The following is a 21,825-nucleotide window of genomic DNA, read 5'->3' on the forward strand; positions in this document are numbered from 1 at the left end:
GAAAGTAACTAGTTAAATCATGTACTTTTGCCTTTATTTCAGCTGAATTAGGTTTGTTAAATACAATTATAAAGTGATAAAGGAAAATGGTGTAACATTTTGTAACGTTAGCTTGCCTAGCGAGTGCAATGTTAGGCGCCATCACGATCTCGAAGGTGAAAAATTCGGGTTGTGACAATAACATAACTGGAAAATAATATCTATTTGAAGGGTATTTGACTAACATAAGATGTTCAATAGGTCATGACCTTAAATAAGATGTCCACATAAAAAATTTAACAAATTTAGAGGATTACCTATATATTCAACCAATGAAAATTTATAATTCCCTTTCATATATTGTTCTTTGACTCCAACTAATTAAAAAGGTTGTTTGGCTAAAACAAAAATTCATTTTACAGATTTTCAAAATTTATGTGATTTACTAAAAATAGATATATCTATATCATCTTGCATAAAGTATTCCATTAGATGCATTTGTTAGCGGAGCCATGTATAACTGAGGGGTGTTAGCTGACATTCCTTAGCCAGACAATTATAATGTGTTACTAAATAAAAAATTCTACCTTATGCATATGTATTATATGTTAAATCTCCTTACCTTTTTCGGGTGTTTAATTTATTTTATATTTTGATATTCCTTAGTAAAAATTCTGACTCCGTTACTGTATGCATTTCGGGTCATTACTTGAGTATTTTGTGATATTTAGATCCCGGTAATCTAACATTTCAAGTAATTTTTAGTCTCTTCTACCAATATGTTGTCACAAGACTATCTAACTTATGATCCTTTCAATTCGTAAAGATTGCATTACATTAATCTCTTATTTTTACAATTGAAACTCGATCTCAATATTTCTTTTTCTATCGTTGAAACAATGGAAAAAGAAATTGAACTCCAAATATTTAAGAGAAAAATATTCCAAATGTTTTACTAATTTCAAAATTGTAAAATGACAAGGTTTATGATAAATAACTAAGGATCTTTTTGTTACAAACTTACTAGGATATAATTAATAAGAGATTATTTCTTCGATTAGTTGACCTAAGTAGAAATAAAGTAGGACACAAATTTGATAAGTATCCTAATCAGATATTACCACTTTCACAGTCATCATCATCTCTATTTAAATTCAAAAATATTGTATCTTTATCTAAATCAAACCATAATCATTACCTCGTACTATAAAGGGATCCCAAATTTCATCATTGGATTTTAGAAAGTTGATTTTTATACAGCCTTTTTCCCTGTTCCGATGGCGGATTCCTCACTCCCACAAGATGCTCTTTTCCTTGGCTTTGACAGTTCTACTCAGTAAGTACCTAACTCAGTAATCATCAATTATGTTGTTTTGTATTTTCTCGACTGTTTTTAATATTCACAAAATCTTTGATAGTCTTATTGTAGTAGTGGCTTTTTTTCCCTTTTCAATTTAGCATATTGAATATATCATTCTTGATTTGTTCATTTTGCTCAATTTTGGTTAATTCTCTTAGGTTTCTGAATTTTCTTGTAATGGCATAAGTTTATTATTAACTGGGTTTTTGGGATTTCATGAAAAATAATTTAATTAGGGCATGTATGTTAACCTTTATTTTTGTGTGTGTGGATTATTAGGTCATTGAAGGCTACTGTGCTTGATGCCAATCTGAATATTGTGGCTGCAGAATTAATTAATTTTGATTCTGAATTATCACATTACAAAACTGAAGGTGGTGTTTATCGTGACCCTTTAGTAAGTGGCAGAATTGTTTCACCCACATTGATGTGGGTAGAGGCATTTGAATTGGTCCTTCAGAGACTCGAAAAATCTTCAAAATTAGATTTTGGGAAGATTGCTGCTGTTTCAGGTAGTGGACAGCAGCATGGTAGTGTGTATTGGAAGAATGGGAGTGCCGCGATTTTATCATCTCTAGACTCTAAGAAATCATTGGTTGAGCAACTAAATGATGCTTTTTCGACGAAGGAATCTCCTATATGGATGGACAGCAGCACGACAGAACAATGCAAGGCGATTGAGGAAGCCGTTGGTGGGGCAATGGAGTTGTCTAGACTGACTGGTTCTCGTGCATATGAGAGATTTACGGGTCCACAGATACGTCGATTGTTTGAGACACAGCCGGAAGTGTATCATAATACTGAGAGAATCTCCCTTGTTAGCTCCTTTATGGCATCTTTGCTTATTGGGGGATATGCCAGCATTGATCACACTGATGGTGCAGGGATGAACTTGATGGATATTAAGCTGAGAGCGTGGTCCGAAATCGTTTTGAAGGTATTCTGGTTTATAATGAGAACTACTGAGCAGCTCTAAATAAATCTAATCCTTTTGTAATATCTTTTAGAATTTTTATTTTGTTGTTGTTGTAGTTCTTGGTGAGTATTATGTGTTAGTGAAGAAATTAGTGCTTTTTTTTTCATTGTTAGATTTTGGATGAATCTTAATGATGTTGTCTGGTTAATTTGAGCTTTACTTGGTTCTCCAGGCCACAGCTCCTGGTTTGGAGGAAAAACTTGGAAAATTAGCTCCTGCACATGCTGTTGCTGGACCTATTACTTCCTATTTTGTAGAGAGGTAGAGACCGTTATATGTTTTCCTTTCGTTAAACTCAGTTTCATCCGAAGAAATTCAAAGTGTTCACCCCCCCCCCCCCAACACACACACCACCACCACCACCACCGTTCTGGCCAAATATTCTTGAGCTAAATCAGTGGGTGTTAATGGGAGGATTCATGTTAAGCTCCTTTGTGTCCTTACCTAGGAAGTCACTATTAATGATCAAATTGATATTCGGATCTTCCTAATGGAGATTACAAATGATGACAAGTTTTCATTATCCCATTACTGTATCCCATAGTTTCTATTCTTTATTAATACTTGATAATGATCAGATAGCAAACATAAATTGGGATAGTTAGTGGCTATAGACAGCAGGAGAGGATATTAGTAGATATTAATCATCCATTCAATACATTGTCTCTATTGCCCTCTTCTCTAGCATAGCTGGTGAATTGGTTAGAGAGGCACTACGGTACGAAATGTGTAGCTGGGTTCACATTTCACGATGTGTCAGTGTTATATGTGTGCTCTTTCTTAGATGTTAGAACAGATACTTTCTCTTATATTTGCTATCTGAGAGTTAAATCTTCCATAAACCTACTTTCAGGTATCACTTCAACAAAGACTGTTTGATCATTCAATGGTCTGGAGATAATCCCAACAGCTTGGCAGGTGAGAGGATGTTTTCTCAGGATTCTATGCATGTTTCTGATAGATACTTTTCTCGAACTTCTGCTTGCTATTTGGTCATCGCATTAGGATGTTCACTTATATAGTTATATGCAAAAGCAGCACACTGCCAGATGGTTTTGATTCTCATCTCTATGTATATATGACAAACTTATGAAGGCTCAGTTCAATAACATTTTCGTGCCAACTCAACATCCTAACTTTTGCCTGGCAAAGTTGATGGGGCTGGGACTGATTCTTGAGTTACTCAAGTGTGAACATAAAATAGAATGCAGAGATCTGGTCATCACCTAGTTTTTAGGCTTCAGATATCTTTCAATTATCTTAGAGCTTATGGTGTAATCTCATAAACATGCACTCACGAAAGGGTTTTGATGTATCATAATACTGATAATCCTTGATACATAATTTCACATGTGAGTAGGTCCAAAAATTGGTGTAGTTAGCTGTTTTAGAACTAAATCTTTTTTTGTGATTTGCGGTTCTGCCTTTGGGCAATAATAGTTTTCATGCATGTCAACCTAATAGTTATATTATCTCATAGTTTACAGTGTCCTGATTATTTGGCTTTCTGATGTTCAGGGTTGACGTTAAATACTCCAGGAGATCTGGCAATTAGTCTTGGCACTAGTGATACAGTAAGTTGGTTTTTCTTTTCCATTTGTTTTTTTTGTTATTAGTGTTGCACTTTTTCTTTAACCCCTTTAAAAGGGATGCACTGCTTGTTTTGTTTCTTTATGTTATGATAGTTCACTTTTTTTTATAATTATGATGTAAATAGACCAACAAAATAAGCTAATCACAAATCGCCAAACGAAGGCATGAAGGCCAAACAATGCTGGCAACACTATACTTCATCGTACATTCTTCTATCTAATGGACTAAAATCATGACCTATGTATATTGTCCTTCTATCAAAACACCCTGGACTTACTGCTTCTTGAGATGAGGGTGATCTGGACTTATACGGGGATTCATTAAGCTTGTTGAACACATGATCAAGCTGAAAAAAATTGCTTGCTTCAAGAAACAGAATAGTCAGTCCTGTTAGTATTGACTTTCTGCTGCAGAGAAGAGAGAAGAGAGAATAAATGAAGTGTGGATTCCAAATATTACAGCCTACTGTTCTGTAACATGATACTGAGAATTTATTTTATCAACAATTTCAGCTAAATATGCCTGTCCATTATGCCTTTTTTTGTTTTTATTTTAAAGGTTTTTGGAATAACTAAGGATCACAATCCAAGCTTGGAAGGGCATGTTTTCCCTAATCCTGTGGATACTGAAAGCTACATGGTAATGTTGTGCTATAAGAACGGATCACTTGCCCGTGAAGGTAAAATATTGATGTCAGCAGATAGTGGAAAAGGATTTAATAGCTTTAGTTGATTTTATTGAGTATGAATATCCTTGGCAGACATACGCAATCATTATGCTGAAAAATCCTGGGATGTTTTCAATAAATATCTGCAGCAAACGCCTCCACTAAACGGTTAGTAAAGCAATAATGCACCCATATACTATTTTTCTATCTTTTTCCTTTCTTGGATTTTAAATGATTCTGATATCTGATGCAGGTGGTAGATTAGGCTTTTACTATAAGGATTTTGAGATACTGCCGCCCCTCCCAGGTAATTTCTTTTGGTATTTGATATTCTTGTTTTTATCTAAGTTGAGAATGAGGTACTTGTCGTGCTAGCATTTCTCGAAAAGTTGTATTGTCTTTTTGCTATGGGAAAAGTTGGGGTCTCTCCATTTATTACTGGTTTGATAGTTTCACATTTGATTGAGGGTAAGAAGTTGAATCTTTGGCTGGCATCTCTATTCTCTTTCTGGTGCCAGCAAACGGGGAGGGGCTTTATTCTTGGCCTTCAGGTGCATTGACCTCCTTCATTTTTGTTAGAATCAAGGTTGAGTTGCAGAGAGACGATGAAAAGTTCTTAAAAATTAGAGCTTGAGCATGCTTAGGAGGGTGCAGGAAGCCGATAAATAAATCCCTAGATCAACGCCGAAACTGGAGTGGATATGTATATAAACTTGTCTATATTTGTGTCTGGGAATTTAACCAGTTTTGCATTGACGCTTAGGTCTATCACACTATCTCTGTTAAATGAGTACTAGATTTAAAATTGAAAAGCAAACAGCCTTTATATGATAAACCAATTAGTTTGCATTGAAATAGCACATGGAGACGTTGAGGCCCTCAAAATATCATGTGGATATCCTCGGTTTGTTAGAATTAACCTTAAATTTTTGATCTTTATGTGTGTGTGTGTGTTTGTCAAGTTCTCATGCATCTAGCTACTTATTTTCATCAAAACTTATTAGTTGGTAATTCTAAGAAATAGCTGTTCATGCAGTTGGTTTCCACCGCTATATCCTTGAGAACTTCACGGGAGATTCTCTTGATGGAATAAAAGAGCATGAAGTGCAAGGATTTGATTCTGCTTCTGAGGTTAGACTTAAAATAGTTCTCATGTAAAGATACTTGCACGTTTTGCGCATAGATATCAAGTGGATGTGCAAGAAGAGGTAAGTTACATTTATGAATCACATATTTATCTGCAGGTTCGAGCCATAGTAGAGGGACAGTTTCTTTCTAAGCGAGCTCATGCTGAAAGATTCGGAATGCCTTCTCCTCCAAAGCGAATAATTGCAACAGGAGGTGCTTCTGCAAATAGTTCCATCCTAAGCTTGATAGCTTCCATATTTGGATGTGATGTTTACACAGTTCAACAGCCAGGTTAGTTAATCTCCCGATTATTTCTTTTTGCCTAAATATCTAGAATGTCCTAGTTGGTTACTGCTTATATTAATCCAATAGTCGCTAATCCCTAAGTAAGAGACGAGTACTGCTACAATGACCTAATCAAGAATGACATGCGATGGATTCTCATTGCTTCCTAATATTGCAGACTCAGCTTCACTTGGTGCTGCTTTGAGGGCTGCTCATGGTTTGCTGTGCAACAAGAAGGGTAACTTTGTGCCAATTTCATTCATGTACATGGACAATATGGACAAGACATCACTTAACTGCAAGCTCGCGGCAACAGCAGGAGACCAAAAGCTTGTCGCCAAGTACGCTATGTTGATGAAGAAGAGAATTGAAATTGAGAATCGCCTGGTCGAAAAGCTGGGGCGTTTGTGATCTTGAGAGTATCCAAGGCAGCAGGGTCCAATAATTTGAGAGTAATAAAGATGTCAGATTATTTGACTCTTTGTTTTCCTTGATGCATGAGAACATTCTTTTTCATTCTATTTTCATCTTCCAGTTAAGAATAAGCCTATTCTCTGTGTAAACAAATTCGACAAGGCTATCAGATGATTGAATATCTGAATTCATGATGATTTGCGCCTAAGTTTTTCTAGTGATGGTATATAACTTATAACTAAAAGAATTGTAAGATAGGTGGTTTTTTCTCATTTTTAATAAATACACCGCAAAACTTATTCCCATCCTCATTTTCTCCTCTGATCTCAGCCCCTTCAAAAGTTGGGAGATGTCTCTGTTTCTGTTAGTAGCTTGTGTAAATCGCCAAGGACTAGTAGGGCACGAATTTCTTTTTTGAGAATTAGAAATTAGAATATGAGAAATCTATACATCCCTATTATAGTGTTCGTTTAGTCTTTTAATACACTGCTGTTAAGTGTTACCACAAGCTTTTTTCATTTAGAAATACGCATGTCTAAAAATGAGTAATATCATAGGGGTATGCAGTATATAGGAATTTTTTTGGTTTTTTGCATTGGCAAAGTACGTTCTTTCCTTTTCATGTTTTCCTGCTCTTTTGCTAACACTTTCATCCCCTATTCCCCCACTAATTAAGATATGTTAATTTTTGATTCGTGTAGTTTTTATATATATATATATATATATATACCCAAAAAAAGTACTATAAATTAGTGTGTCATACTTTCTAAAAGAATCTTAAAGTCAAATTTCTCGTCTTTCTAAAATGCTTTTAAATTATCCTTTTTCCAAGATCATACAAAACCTTAAAAATGTTAATTGCATTATTCTAACTTATCCAATTTAATTATCTCTTGTTTATCCAAAAGAATTTCGAATACATTAGAAAAATTAGATTACTATATATATTAAAGTGCGATTGACAAGGATATTCTGTTGAAGTATTTCCCTTAATGATTTGCTTAATTTAAAACGGTACTAGGCTATATTAAGTCATGCTATGCTTGCTGAAGTTAAGAGTATTTTCTACATGATAAGAGGGAGAAAAAAAAGTATGGCAAGAATATGAAGAGTTAGGTTTATCATCTAGGTTATGCATGTGCTTGATCTTACTGAAATATAATTCTGTACCCTCTCTAAACCCTATATAAAGACATACTTGCCAACGATTCTTTCCATCGTTCAGCAAGACAAAGTAGTTCACATATTCCTACTTATATTTCTAAAAATTCTTTTTCAACTTAACTTCAACTATCAACCAATTCATGTCCAAATGCCGATAAGTATCTTAACAAGATCCATGTTTCGTGTACTCGTGTCAATTTTATATCATCTTATTCTTTATTTGGTTACTAATTATGAGATAATAGCATGTTTCGCCAAGCTTCTTCAAAACCAAAGTACTTTTTTTCTTAAAAAAAAATATCTTTTTTTTCAAAGTTGAAGTGTTTGGCTAAGCTTTTAGAAAGAAAAAAAAGTGCATTGAGTAGAAGCAGAAGCAATTTTGGAGAAAAAAGTAGCTTTCGTACGAAAGCACTTTTGAGAAAAATACACTTAAAAAGCACTTTTTATTGCTTGGTCAAACACTAATTGCTACTCAAAATTATTTTTTAAATTAATTAGCCAAACACAAATTGCTTCTCACCAAATGTACTTTTGAGAAAAGTACTTTTAAGATAAACACTCTTCATGATAAGTTGATTTTACAAGCTTGGCGATATGCTATAAGCCATCCTAGAATTAAAAATAGTAGTCGTGGATACCTTATACCTGTCAGATGTTATCTAGCAGAATAGTAATTCCAGGATAAATCACTAAAATTGACAATCCCAAAATTAATACTTACTCCGTTTCAATTTATGTGAATCTGTTTGACTGGGCACAGGGTCTAATAAAAAATGAAAACTTTTGAAATTTGTGGTCCTAAACATGTCAGAAAAGGATCCAGAGTATTTGTATGGTTATAAAAGCTTCTCATTAAGGGTAGAATTGGAAGTTTAAGCTAAATTATTTTCAAATTTAGATAGAGGTCATTCTTTTGAACGGACCAAAAAGAAAATAGGTTAAAAAATAATTCATGTATAACTCAACGTAATTAATCCTAGCATAACTTGTTCTCAAACCAAACGATGCCTAAAGTATCTAATCCTTCAAAGCTCTGTTAATGAACCAATTCTCTTAGCTTTGCTTGAATTTCTCATTTAGTTTTCATAAATGGAAGATTGCTCTCTCCCTCAGGACTCATTGTTCCTTGGTTTTGACTGTTCCACTCAGTAAGTTCTTGCATATCCTAGATAAATAAATTATATAGCACAGTTAATCAAACTTTGTAATTTTCCCCCAACTTGATTATATCCATAACCATAACAACAATAAGCTTAAGTCATGTTGCTTACTTCTGTTTCTGGTAATTCACTGAACTTGGTACTCCTTGAATCTGTTCAAGAATCAAGAGAAGTGATAATAAAAATTGGATCTTTAACTGAAAAACTTTTATGGGTCTTGATTTTCTTAGGTCACTGAAGGCAACTGTGTTAGATGCTAATCTCAACATAGTTGTATCAGAACTTGTGAATTATGATTCTGAGTTGCCTCACTACAATACAAAAGGTGGAGTATTTCGAGACCCATTCGTAAGTGGCAGAATTGTATCACCAACATTAATGTGGGTTGAAGCACTAGACCTCATTCTCCACAGACTTGAAAAGTCAAATGTTGACTTTGGAAAAATTGCAGCTGTTTCTGGTAGTGCTCAGCAACATGGTAGTGTTTATTGGAAAAATGGGAGTTCTAAGATATTATCATCTTTGGATCCTAAAAAAGTACTTGTGGATCAATTTCATGATGCTTTTTCGATCAAGGAATCGCCCATGTGGATGGACTGTAGCACCACAGAACAATGCAAAGCTATTGAGAAAGCTGTTGGTGGTGGTTTGGAGTTGGCCAAACTTACTGGTTCTCGAGCACATGAAAGATATGTCGGTCCTCAAATTCGAAAGATTTTCGAAACACAGCCTGAAATTTATCGGAATACAGAGAGGATATCGCTAGTTAGTTCTTTTATGGCGTCACTCCTTATTGGTGGATACGCTTGCATTGATCAAACTGATGGCGCGGGAATGAATCTCATGGACATTGAGCACAGAACCTGGTCCAAGATAACTCTGGAGGTTGTTTCTTGTCCACTGTGATATTACTTGAAATCTACTGTAATCATGTTAGTTTAGTCAAATTTCCATACTACTACCATATTTCAAAGGAAGTTGATAGCTTGCTTAGTACTACAGTTGATTGTGCCAAAATTGTGTTTGCTCTAGGCTACTGCACCTGGTTTAGAGGAGAAACTTGGAAAGTTAGCACCTGCTTATGCTGTTGCTGGTTCTATTGCCTCCTATTATGTTGAGAGGTTAGCGACAATCGACATGCTATTTACAATTCTTTGTTCCCTTTTACTACTATTGTTTTTCCATTTTGGGATTTCCCTTCCAATACGAGTATTACGTCCTTTATCTTAGCTGATTAAAATCCTATCAAAGTTAAGCTGAGACCAAAGATACTAAGGCACACAAATTTTGCGATATTCAAGTCTAATCTAAAAGTGTATCTGTGTGGAATGTCCTGACCATAACTAGTATTGTATTCTCTACGATGCCTTCGCTCATTAAGCATATCTGCATGGAATGTCCTGACTATAACGAACATTCTCTACGGTAACTTATTATGATACCAACTTGTGCTTCATTCTTCTGCTAGTTCATGTTTCTCTGAAAAAGAACAGCTTGCAGGTACCACTTCAACAAAAATTGTGTAGTTGTTCAGTGGTCTGGAGACAATCCTAACAGCTTAGCAGGTGAATTCCTTGTTTCCTCAGTTTTGTATGACGCGTATAAGAACTAAATTGTTTAATATACTTTTAGATTCTCTTTATGACTTTTAGAGGCTTGATATTGATGCTTGATCTATTTGAGAAGCTATTATTTTGCCACTAGAGATTCTAGTGCCTAGTCACCTAGATGACTCATTTTACTATTCAATTGCAAGTTGCAATTGACCTGTTCTAAATTCTCTGTGGTTGTCCACAGAACCGAACTAGTATGGGATTGAGACATAGCTGTCATTGTCCACAAAGGACTACAAAAGATACGCAGTTTGTAAAGTGATTAGTGTCATCATTCTGGTGCTTAAAGCAAGTTGAGTTATGACAACAACCTTTGGCTTTCTGTACCGAATAAGACCTGACTACTTTTAGGCTATCCAGCTTCTATGCAGCTTTGTTATTGTTGCAGTTGCCTCAAAAATTGCAATGTTGTTGCAGTCAATAAAATCAGGAGCTTAGTTAGGCTGCAGAAGTTGAGGAATACACACCAGATTGTGTTGACTCTCTTGCAGATATTTAGGATTCTGTTTTTCTTTTTGAAAGTCTGTTAGCTATCTTCAAGTTCTATTCCTCCTTTTTAGTTAGCAGTAGAGTTGTTTAGCATATTTTTAGCAGTATTTATTGATAGTCAGTTACTGACTTTATGTATTTAAGCAAGCTTTCATGATCAATAAAAATACACATTTTCCAAGTCACTTTAGTGCTCTTTGCTGTCAATAGTATTAACAGTGGCATCAGAGCTTTTTTTGTTCTTAAGGGAGTTGTGAGAGTGTGAGTTATCAACTGAGTGAAAACCCAAACACATAATCAGACCATCCATAAAATCGCCTTAAAGAATTATGGAAGGTGAGAGTGTCTTTTCATCAATTGCTCCACCAGTTTTTGATGGAGAAAACTATCAGGTTTGGGCTGTCAGGATGGAAGCCTACATGGACGCATGTGATCTCTGGGAGGCAGTAGAGGAGGATTATGAAGTTTCTCCTTCACCAGGCAATCCTACCATGACTCAGATCAAAACTCACAAAGAAAAGAAGACCAGGAAGTCGAAGGATAAAGGCGTGTCTCTATGCTGCAGTATCTCCTACTATTTTTTCCAGAATCATGACTCTTAGTTCTGCTAAGGCAATCTGGGACTTTCTGAAAAAAGAATATTATGGAGATGAAAGAATTCGAGGCATGAAAAGAATTCGAGGCATGAAGGTCTTAAACCTGGTGAGGGAATTTGAAATGCAAAAAATGAAGGAATCTGAGACTATTAAGGAGTACTCAGATAGGCTTATCAATCTGGCAAATAAGGTAAAGTTACTTGGCGCCGAATTTTCTGACAAAAGAATTGTGCAGAAAATTCTTGTTAATTTACCTGAGAAGTTTGAAGCAACAATTGATTCGCTGGAAAATACAAAAGATCTGTCAAACATTAGTTTGGCGGAACTTTTAAACTCTTTGCAAGCACAAGAACAAAGAAGATTGATGAGGAACGAGGGAGCTGTTGAAGGAGCTTTGCAAGCAAGGCAACTATTCAACCCTGGCAGCAAAGGCAAGAAGCAGAAGGGCAAGAAGAGCTATTCTACGTCAACAGAAGCTGCTGCAACTGATAAAAGCAACAACAACAAAGGTGGAAAATATCCACCTTGTTGCGGGAAGAGAAACCATCCACACTTCAAATGTTGGAGAAAACCTGATAGGAGATGCAAAAAGTGTCATAAACTTGGGCATGCTGAGATTATTTGCAAAGAGAAAGGACCGCAACATTCAAATGAATCACAAATTGTAGAACAACAAGAAGAAGAGCAATTGTTTGTGGCGACATGTTTTGCAAGCAAAAGTTCAAGTGAAAGTTGGTTAATTGACAGTGGTTGTACAAATCATATGACTCATGATGAGGAAATTTTCAAAGTGTTAGACAAATCTGTAACCTCTAAAGTCAAAATTGGTAATAGTGATTATCTTCCTGCCAAAGGGAAAGGCACAGTAGATATTGAAAGTTACTCAGGTACAAAGTTAATTACGGATGTGCTCTTTGTTCCTGAAATTGATCAAAATTTGTTGAGCGTAGGGCAATTTTTGGAGAATGGTTTCAAGCTTAGTTTTGAGGACAGGATGTGTGTGATCTTTGATCCAAAGGGTCAAGAAGTCTGTCGAGTTAAAATGAGAGGAAGAAGTTTTTCCTTTGATCCGATGGAGGAAAATTTGGCTGCCTATCCAAACCATGTGATAACTGCAGATGTATGGCACAAGAGACTCGGGCATTTCCATCAGAGGGCACTCTTTTACATGTCGAAGAAAGATATGGTTCAGGGACTACCACCTATGGAGGAGGAACTCGCAAGCTGCAGCACATGTCAATTGGGAAAGCAAAGCAAGATGCCTTTTCCCGAGGCAACCTGGAGAGCATCAGTGAAACTTCAATTAGTTTTTACCGATTTGTGTGAACCACATAAGACTGCTTCTCTCAAAGGAAGTAAATATTTCATAGCATTCATTGATGATATGACAAGAATGTGTTGGATATATTTTCTCAGGTTCAAATCCAAAGTACCTAAAGTGTTCTGGAAATTCAAAGCTTTGGTAGAAAATCAAAGTGGTTGCAGGATACAAATGCTGAGATCAGATAATGGTACTGAGTACACATCAGATCAATTTGAAAAGTTCTGTGAAAATACAGGAATTGAGCATCAACTCACTGCCCCATATATTCCGCAACAGAATAGGGTTAGTGAAAGGAAGAATAGGACGATAATGGAGATGTCGAGGTGCTTGTTACATGAGAAGGGCCTACCAAAGAATTTATGGGCAGAAGCAGCTAACACTGCTATTTTTTTGCTGAACAGGTTGCCTACAAAAGCAGTGGAGGGAAAGACACCTTTTGAGGCATGGCATGGGTACAAACCTTCCTTAAAAAACTTAAAGATCTTCGGTTGTTTGTGTTTCTCTTATATTCCACAGGTTAAGAGAGACAAGCTAGACAAGAAAGCTGAACCTGGAGTGTTTATTGGTTATAGCACGGTCTCTAAAGCTTACAGAATTTTGCAGCCTCATACAGGAAAAATTGTGATAAGCAGAGATGTATTTTTTATGGAGAATGAGCAATGGGACTGGGAAGAAGGTAAGCAGAAGCAGATTACAAACAATCTACCCGATATTGATGAAAGCATTGATCATCAACCTGTGAGAGGAACGAGGTTGCTCTCTGACATATACCAGAGATGCAATGTGGCTATTTTAGAGCCGTCTGGATTCGAGGAAGCCATTTCATATCCTAAGTGGCAAGCTGCAATGCAGGAGGAGCTTGCAATGATTGAGAAAAACGAGACTTGGCAGCTTGTGGAAAAGCCTTAAGATAGGAAGATCATTGGGGTGAAGTGGGTTTACCGCACTAAATTAAATGCTGATGGTTCTGTTAACAAGCTCAAGGCTAGGCTTGTTGTGAAAGGTTACTCACAAATTTTTGGAGTTGATTATTCGGAAACATTTGCTCCAGTTGCTAGACTTGATACTATAAGATTGTTACTAGCTATTGCTGCTCAAAAAAGTTGGAGAATCTTTCAGTTAGATGTCGAGTCAGCTTTTTCAAATGGTTTTCTGCAGGAGCAGATTTATGTGGAGCAGCCTCAAGGTTTTTCTGTAAAGGGACATGAAGATAAAGTTTATCTATTGAAGAAAGCCTTTTATGGTTTAAAGCAAGCTCCAAGGGCTTGGTACAGTCGAATTGATGAGCATTTGCAAGGCTTTGGTTTTAAGAAAAGCCTAAGTGAATCAACTCTCTTTATTAGAAAAAGAGATTCTGATATTGTGATTATATCACTTTATGTTGATGATCTTCTTGTAACATGCAACAACCTTGAAATGATCGAGGACTTCAAGGCAGAGATAAAGAAAGTATTCGAAATGACAGACTTGGGAGAAATGTCTTACTTTCTTGGAATGCAGATTCATCAAACCCAAAATGAAGTGTTCATTTGCCAAAAGAAGTATGCAAGAGAGATTATGAAGAAGTTCAAAATGGAAGATTGCAAGCCTATGAACACTCCAATAAATCAGAAAGAGAAGCTGGTCAAGGATGATGGTAGTAACAAGGTTGACAAGGCTAGTTACAGAAGTATGATTGGATGTCTTATGTACCTCACTGCCACTAGACCTGATATTCTTCAGGCAGTAAGTGCATTGTCCAGATTTCTAAATTGTGCGAGTGAAACGCACATGAAAGCAGCCAAAAGAGTGATAAGGTACGTCAAGGGAACTTTAGACTATGGTGTTAAGTTCTCTAAGTGTCAGACTTTCAAGTTGCAAGGTTATTCTGTTAGTGATTGGGCAGGTTCAGTTGATGATATGAAAAGCACTTCATGTTATTGTTTTAGCCTTGGTTCAGGATGTTTTTCATGGTGCTCAAAGAAGCAGGAAATTGTAGCACAGTCAACTACAGAAGCTGAATTCATTGCTGCAACTGCAGCAGTTAATCAAGCTCTTTGGCTAAGGAAAATCGTGTTAGATCTTGATCTGGAGCAACAAGCAAGCACATGTTTGTGGATAATCAGGCAGCCATAGCAATTTCTCATAATCCAGTTTTTCATGGTAAAACCAAGCATTTTAATATCAAATTGTACTTTCTTAGGGAAGTGCAAAAAGGAGGAGAGGTGAAATTGATGTATTGCAGGTCAGAAGATCAAATTGCTGATCTGTTTACAAAGCCATTTCATGTTAATAGATTTGAGTTTCTTAGAAGCAAACTTGGAGTCTGCAATTCTTGAGGCAGGAGGAGTGTTGCAGTTGCCTCAAAAATTGCAATGGTGTTGCAGTCAATAAAATCAGGAGCTTAGTTAGGCTGCAGAGTTGAGGAATACACACCAGATTGTGTTGACTCTCTTGCAGATATTTAGGATTCTGTTTTTCTTTTTGAAAGTTTGTTAGCTATCTTCAAGTTCTATTCCTCCTTTTTAGTTAGCAGTAGAGTTGTTTAGCATATTTTTAGCAGCATTTATTGATAGTCAGTTGCTGACTTTATGTATTTAAGCAAGCTTTCATGATCAATAAAAATACAGATTTTCCAAGTCACTTTAGTGCTCTTTGCTGTCAATAGTATTAACAGTTATGTATTTTGGTTTATGCACTTGCCATGAAATTGAAAAAACTCCCTTCTAATCTTGTATCTCTTCTTCTTCTTTTGATTTTTCATTTTCCTAATCTTCAAACCTTCAGTTAGTCCTCATTCAATCTTTTTAGTAGATAGATGACACAACAAGCTGGTTGTAGACCTGCCAATTTTATGTTATGCTTTGGGAAAATATATCTGCCTCTGCAAACAGATTAGCAAATTGGAAAAAATCTGCTACTAGTATTACCTTATAAAATCAAACTTCATGTATCATCATACTACTAACTGAACTTTTGGATCCTGTAGGGTTGACCCTCAACACTTATGGGGATCTTGCAATCAGTCTTGGCACAAGTGACACCGTAAGAGACTTAAAGCTTGCTCTCTTGCATACACTACATTGCCTGTTTTCTTAGGCTAAGAGCTTGGCATTCATAACATGTTAAGCCGTCAAATCAAATGTTGTCGTTTAATTGGTGTACTTACTCCATAAGTTGGATAATATATGTCTAATTCAAAGGGACACCAAACTTTACTATCAAAGAGATGCATAAAGACAACCAAAAGACACCATATGTGCAGAAAAGTCAATTGTCTATTTCCTTTTTTTCTTCTTCTTCATCTTGTCTTGTACTTTCTGTAGCTTGAACTATATTTGGGGGAAGAAAAGCCAAAACCTTCTATTATCTGGGATCTTAGTAACATGATTAATATGTGATCATGTCGATTATCCAGGTCTTCGGGATTGCCACTGATCATAGACCTAGCCTAGACGGACATGTATTTCCTAATCCGGTAGATACCAAAGGCTTCATGGTAATGTTGGTCTACAAGAATGGGTCTTTGACTCGTGAAGGTACTGCTTGTATCTGATTTACAACTGTAAGGATGTTCGTGAAGTTAAGGTACATCTTATTGGTGATGATGAAATCCTTGTAGATATACGTGATCGCTATGCAGATGGATCTTGGGAGGCTTTCAATATGTTTCTACAGCAAACTCCGCCTTTGAATGGTTAGTAAAAATGTGATTCATATCTTGTTAACTGTAGCATCTTTATAAACATTCGGTACTTCTTACTTGCAAAAGATGGAAAGATCGGCTTTTATTACAAAGAGCATGAAATACTTCCTCCTCTTCCAGGTCAGTGTACTCCTAAAATACAATTACATTGAAATAACACAAGTCGATTTATTTCCCATATCATGAGAAGATTATGAACTCACAACTCCCAAGCTAGGTCTTCAGTTGGTTTCCACCGCTACATTCTTGATAATTTCATTGGTGACTCTGCGGATGGAGTAGTAGAATGTGAAATAGAGGAGTTTGATCCGCCTTCAGAGGTATAAGTGACCTTGTATTGAAGACTCATCTGAATAGTGGATGAGCATAAAGGATTATAGGTGAAACTCAAAGACAAATGGGGACCTAAATGGTACTTACAGGTTCGAGCATTAATTGAGGGGCAGTTGCTCTCCATGCGAGCTCATGTTGAGAGACTTGGAATGGCTTCTCCACCAAAGAGGATTATTGCAACTGGAGGAGCATCGGCAAATGATCACATACTGACAATCGTTGCTTCCATTTTTGGGTGCAATGTCTATACAGTCCAAAAGCCAGGTAAACAAACTCATTATACTGTTCTGCTAAGAGTTCTCTTGAGCATACTCTTCTTTGTGTACTGAATGAGCGAGGGAAATTGGCCCTACTTTTGTATGATGGTTTTTGAAGTATTCTTGCTTTAGTTGACAAAAAAGGTTGCATTTTCTTCAACAGACTCAGCTTCCCTTGGAGCGGCGTTGAGAGCTGCTCATGGTTGGTTGTGCAACAAGAAGGGAAAATTTGTGCCCATCTCTAATATGTATTTCGGGAAATTGGAGAACACATCCCTAAGCTGCAAGCTTGCGGTGCCTGCTGGTGATCAAGACCTTGTTGACAGATATACTTTGTTGATGAAGAAGAGATTGGAAATTGAGAATCGTCTCATCCAAAGATTGGGACGTTGGTAAAAGAACTCAGGACATGTACTGCATGCAGTTTTTACACAGACTGGCTGAACATGTTTTTAGTTTCAGACTTCAGAGTTGCCAATAGTTTATATTGTTCAATCAAAATTTTTGCGTCTGCTGAACCACAAAGCACTCAATGGAGAAAAGGGAACGTTACTTAAAAAATAAAAGAAAAAAGAAAACGAAAGATAAAGCAATTTCACACAAACAAGCATGTTTGAACTTTCATAGCAGCAGAAGTCATTTCAGCATACAAGACACCATTAAAATACAAACTAGTACTGGAATGTCTAAAATGCCGCAACTGAAGAACAACCAAAGAAAAATACAATCCAACAAACAAAGCAATGCATCATGTATTTAGTATTCCTCATGATCATCGTCTTCTCCTTCCTCCAATTCAGCACCAACTTCCTCGTAATCCTTTTCCAGAGCAGCCAGATCTTCACGTGCTTCACTGAACTCACCTTCTTCCATACCCTCACCAACATACCAGTGCACGAAAGCACGCTTGGCATACATCAGATCGAACTTGTGGTCAATGCGTGAAAAGACCTCCGCAACACTTGTTGAGTTGGAAATCATACATACAGCCCTTTGCACCTTGGCCAGATCACCTCCAGGAACAACAGTCGGTGGCTGATAATTGATACCACACTTGAATCCGGTAGGGCACCAGTCAACAAATTGGATGGTGCGCTTAGTCTTGATGGTGGCCACAGCAGCATTGACATCCTTTGGCACAACATCACCACGGAACATAAGGCAGCAAGCCATGTACTTGCCATGACGAGGATCACACTTAACCATCATGGAAGATGGCTCAAAAGCACTGTTGGTGATCTCTGCAACTGAGAGCTGCTCATGGTAGGCCTTCTCAGCTGAAATGACAGGAGCATAGGAGGAAAGCATAAAATGAATCCTGGGGTAGGGAACAAGGTTGGTCTGGAATTCATTCACATCAACATTCAGTGCCCCATCAAACCTCAACGAAGCAGTCAACGAAGAAATGACCTGCATAGATTGCACAAAATTATTATCCCAGTTGCAGAAACTTTGCTAAATATAGACTGCATATGATATGATTATAAATACCTGTGAAATAAGTCGGTTCAGATTGGTGTATGTGGGTCGCTCAATGTCCAATGAGCGCCTGCAAATGTCATAAATGGCCTCATTGTCAAGAAGAACTGCAACATCAGTGTGCTCAAGAAGGGAGTGGGTTGACAGGACACTGTTGTAAGGTTCCACCACAGAGGTTGAGACCTGTGGTGATGGATAAATGGTGAAACCAAGTTTTGATTTCTTGCCATAGTCCACAGAGAGACGCTCCAGCAGAAGTGACCCAAGACCTGAACCAGTTCCACCACCAACAGCATTGAAAACCAGAAAACCTTGAAGACCAGTACAGTTGTCTGCAAGCTTCCTGATGCGATCCAAGCAGAGATCAACTATCTCTTTCCCAACTGCAAACAAGACAAAAACACAAATATAAGAATTTAATCGAGCTGAACAAAACTAAATGCAGTGTTACAGTAAGGTAATAGTATTTACTTGTATAATGTCCACGTGCAAAGTTGTTGGCTGCATCTTCTTTGCCACTGATAAGCTGCTCAGGGTGAAAGAGCTGCCTGTATGTTCCAGTCCTGACTTCGTCAATGACAGTAGGCTCAAGATCCACAAAGACAGCACGAGGGACGTGCTTTCCTGCCCCAGTTTCACTGAAGAAGGTGTTGAATGCATCATCACCTCCTCCAACTGTCTTGTCACCTGGCATCTGGCCATCAGGCTTGGGAGATATACAGAAACAAGATTGTCAGTTATGCATCAAAAACAGGTTCTTCACAACAAAAACTCAAAAACTACCATCCCATTTTCAGAATACAATTCTTATTGACATCATTTTTTATATATACCAAAACTTTAAGCTAATCTCATAGCAGAACCTAACAATTGAATACATTAGTTAAATTTCAACAATTAACAGCAATAACTACCATTTATTCACAATAAATCTTACATCATGTTCAGTTTACCAATTGGATACATCAACAATCTCTAGGATACACTAGAGAATATAGCATTCAAGATGATCCATCTAAAATTTGACTTTCTATTACACACACAAAATTTTCAATTATACATGATAATATGATATATACTATGCTATAAACATTCATCCGATCTATTCAACGCACATACTCTATCTAAAGAAGAATTGAAATTCAAATCATTTTTACTTCAGATTATTCAAACAGATCCATATAAAAAAAGTTTCGCCTTTGAAGCGATATAATCAGAAACAATTATGTTACTCAAACAGATTTATGCAGCAAATAGATCTATCAAAACGAGTGGATGTTCCAATGCTTCTGACATCAATCGAGTATAATTTCCTATTACTCAAACACGTGCATTCAAATCATTTTGATATCATATTATTCATGCAGAATTATAAAATAGCATTTGCATTTAAAGAAACGCAGCACATAGATCTACCCAAACGTATGCAGATTCAAACAGATCTGTGTGAAAAATGCAGACTCCAATGAATTTCACATTAAAAGAACAGACATGCAAATAATTCAAACGGATCTATACAAAAACATTTCTCATTTGAAGAGATCTTATATTATTCAAACAGGTTCAACCAGCACATAGATCTGTGTAACAAAATGAAAATTCAAACAAATTTCGAATTAAAGGAACCTTAAATGCAAATAATTTAAACAGACGTATACATACCTGAATGCCATGCTCGAGGCAGTAAAGTTCCCAGCATGCATTTCCGACCTGAATACCGGCCTGACCAATGTGGATCGATATGCACTCTCTCATTTTCGCTGTTTTTTTCGAAACCCTAGAATTTCAAATTGAAACTCAAAGAATCGGCGTTTATCAAGACGCCTCTTCCTACGATTTCCAAATCTGATACACTCTAGTATATTTTACAAGCCCTTCCTTTTATACTGGAGCAATCCCCCACAAAAAGTACTTGCGGTTGTGATTAACCATGATTAGTTATATTTAACCGTGGTTATGATTGATTGCCAGCTAAGAGCTAACATGTCATGATTGGATTACGGTTATTCTCTATCCTCCGGTTTAAATTAACCACGGTTAAGACCAGCCGCTCATTTTTTAATTTAAATATCTTTATACGACGGGGTCTGTTTGTTGATATAATTACAAAGAAACAATTAAAATATACGGTGGAGTGTATTATAAGGAAGGGCAAAAATGTCCGGGAGAAAAAGCAATGGATAGTAGTGCGTCGTTTTCACGTATTCTACACTGTTGCCGGTTAGCACATGCTATGTTAAAACGGCAGGTCACCTTTCTGACAATGGATTTCTGAAACTATAAAAAGAATTTAGTGTTCAGTCCCTTCAGTTTTTATGAAAGGAAATTGGATCCTATAGGTTCTGTTTTCAATTCAATTTAACCGCTCATATATAATTTTGCAAATACAGCAAAGTATTATCCCGTCGGAAAAAAAAAACAAAGTATTATCACCAACATTCTGTGTTTATTCATTTTGTAAGAAACTTTTTTCCTTTTTCAAAATTTGACATTTAAATTTTTATTGAGCCAATTTTTATGTTATATTGCATAATTTCCTAAAATTGAATAAATCAAAATATGTTTGACGAAAATCCAACTCTACTAGGAAAGGTTATCATAAATAGAGCTAACAGTGGGTTAATTCATTAAGAGGTCTAAAAATTGAATGGTAAGCTTGGACAGTTAGTCCTGTAAACCTAGTATGAGTAATTCAAGTATTTACATTTTGTTACTTAAATTGAAAACAGTATTAGAAAACACATATGACATGTCTCTCCATTATCTGACCTCTCTAACTAGTAAGCTTAATGATCACGCCCAACTCTAGTCCTAAAAAGCATAAGCGGTCGCTACAAATATAATTCGGTCTAAAAGTCCGGAGTCGAATCCCACAGAGAACTAAGGCTTAGCTGTATCTGTTTAATATCACCAAGAAGACAAGATTGAAAATAAATAAACAGCTGAAAACTAACTATGCTTGAATTGTAAACAATTAGAATAAAGGTCTAAGGTAATGGTTTCCCCCGTTGTTGATTTCCTTGGTTGTATGTTTCTTATAGCGTTGACTTAGTTGCCTCTATCAATCATGAACTCTCCAGCTATCATAAATCTCTCTCAAGCAATTATGATAATTTACTAGACGCACTCTCTCAAGCTACGCTAGCTAGATTTGCATTACAGTTCACTTAGATCGCACCCGAGGTATCGTTATCTCTAATCCAACCTCTAAACCCTCGGCTATGACTCTCGCCTATACTCCGGGAGTGATGTTGTTCAAACAACTACCTAAATATGCACTCTCTCTCAAGCAGATACATAATAAATAGGAACGGCTAATTGAG

At 36.5% G+C, this 21,825-nt stretch overlaps 3 protein-coding genes across 3 annotated transcripts; 2 read left to right on the forward strand and 1 right to left on the reverse strand.

Moving 5' to 3' along the window:
- The first annotated feature begins 1,116 nt into the window (after positions 1-1,116).
- LOC109244072 (xylulose kinase-like) lies at positions 1,117-6,713 on the forward strand. Its single transcript, XM_019411100.1, has 11 exons — positions 1,117-1,315; positions 1,619-2,276; positions 2,488-2,576; positions 3,169-3,233; positions 3,834-3,889; positions 4,467-4,587; positions 4,669-4,743; positions 4,829-4,882; positions 5,612-5,706; positions 5,820-5,994; positions 6,167-6,713. The coding sequence occupies exons 1-11, from the start codon at positions 1,257-1,259 to the stop codon at positions 6,397-6,399; spliced, it is 1,680 nt and encodes a 559-aa protein (XP_019266645.1). The 5' UTR covers positions 1,117-1,256; the 3' UTR covers positions 6,400-6,713.
- A 1,867-nt stretch (positions 6,714-8,580) lies between these two features.
- On the forward strand, positions 8,581-17,731 carry LOC109244073 (xylulose kinase-like). The gene is made up of 11 exons (XM_019411101.1): positions 8,581-8,714; positions 8,957-9,611; positions 9,759-9,847; positions 10,227-10,291; positions 15,717-15,772; positions 16,146-16,266; positions 16,350-16,424; positions 16,500-16,553; positions 16,659-16,753; positions 16,856-17,030; positions 17,187-17,731. Exons 1-11 carry the CDS (start codon positions 8,656-8,658, stop codon positions 17,417-17,419), a joined length of 1,677 nt encoding a protein of 558 aa, XP_019266646.1. The 5' UTR covers positions 8,581-8,655; the 3' UTR covers positions 17,420-17,731.
- LOC109244074 (tubulin alpha chain) lies at positions 17,609-20,394 on the reverse strand. The gene is made up of 4 exons (XM_019411102.1): positions 20,165-20,394; positions 18,974-19,208; positions 18,515-18,885; positions 17,609-18,433 (listed from the first exon to the last, which is right to left on the reverse strand). The coding sequence occupies exons 1-4, from the start codon at positions 20,255-20,257 to the stop codon at positions 17,780-17,782; spliced, it is 1,353 nt and encodes a 450-aa protein (XP_019266647.1). The 5' UTR covers positions 20,258-20,394; the 3' UTR covers positions 17,609-17,779.
- Between the last annotated feature and the right edge of the window lie 1,431 nt (positions 20,395-21,825).

The sequence above is a fragment of the Nicotiana attenuata genome, unplaced genomic scaffold (genome assembly GCF_001879085.1).
Source record: "Nicotiana attenuata strain UT unplaced genomic scaffold, NIATTr2, whole genome shotgun sequence".
In the NCBI taxonomy this organism is placed as follows: Eukaryota; Viridiplantae; Streptophyta; class Magnoliopsida; order Solanales; family Solanaceae; genus Nicotiana; species Nicotiana attenuata.

Bases quoted from the DNA above. Each gene is read 5' to 3' on its own strand.
- LOC109244072 (XM_019411100.1), top strand. From the start codon at position 1,257: ATGGCGGATTCCTCACTCCCACAAGATGCTCTTTTCCTTGGCTTTGAC. The intron at 4,588-4,668 runs GTAAAATATTGA...TATCCTTGGCAG, and splicing joins CGGATCACTTGCCCGTGAAG to ACATACGCAATCATTATGCT. The intron at 5,995-6,166 runs GTTAGTTAATCT...CTAATATTGCAG, and splicing joins TTACACAGTTCAACAGCCAG to ACTCAGCTTCACTTGGTGCT.
- LOC109244073 (XM_019411101.1), top strand. From the start codon at position 8,656: ATGGAAGATTGCTCTCTCCCTCAGGACTCATTGTTCCTTGGTTTTGAC. The intron at 9,612-9,758 runs GTTGTTTCTTGT...TGTTTGCTCTAG, and splicing joins GGTCCAAGATAACTCTGGAG to GCTACTGCACCTGGTTTAGA. The intron at 15,773-16,145 runs GTAAGAGACTTA...TCGATTATCCAG, and splicing joins GTCTTGGCACAAGTGACACC to GTCTTCGGGATTGCCACTGA.
- LOC109244074 (XM_019411102.1), bottom strand. From the start codon at position 20,257: ATGAGAGAGTGCATATCGATCCACATTGGTCAGGCCGGTATTCAGGTC. The intron at 18,886-18,973 runs GTAAATACTATT...TCTTGTTTGCAG, and splicing joins TGCACGTGGACATTATACAA to TTGGGAAAGAGATAGTTGAT. The intron at 18,434-18,514 runs GTATTTATAATC...CAATCTATGCAG, and splicing joins TGAACCGACTTATTTCACAG to GTCATTTCTTCGTTGACTGC.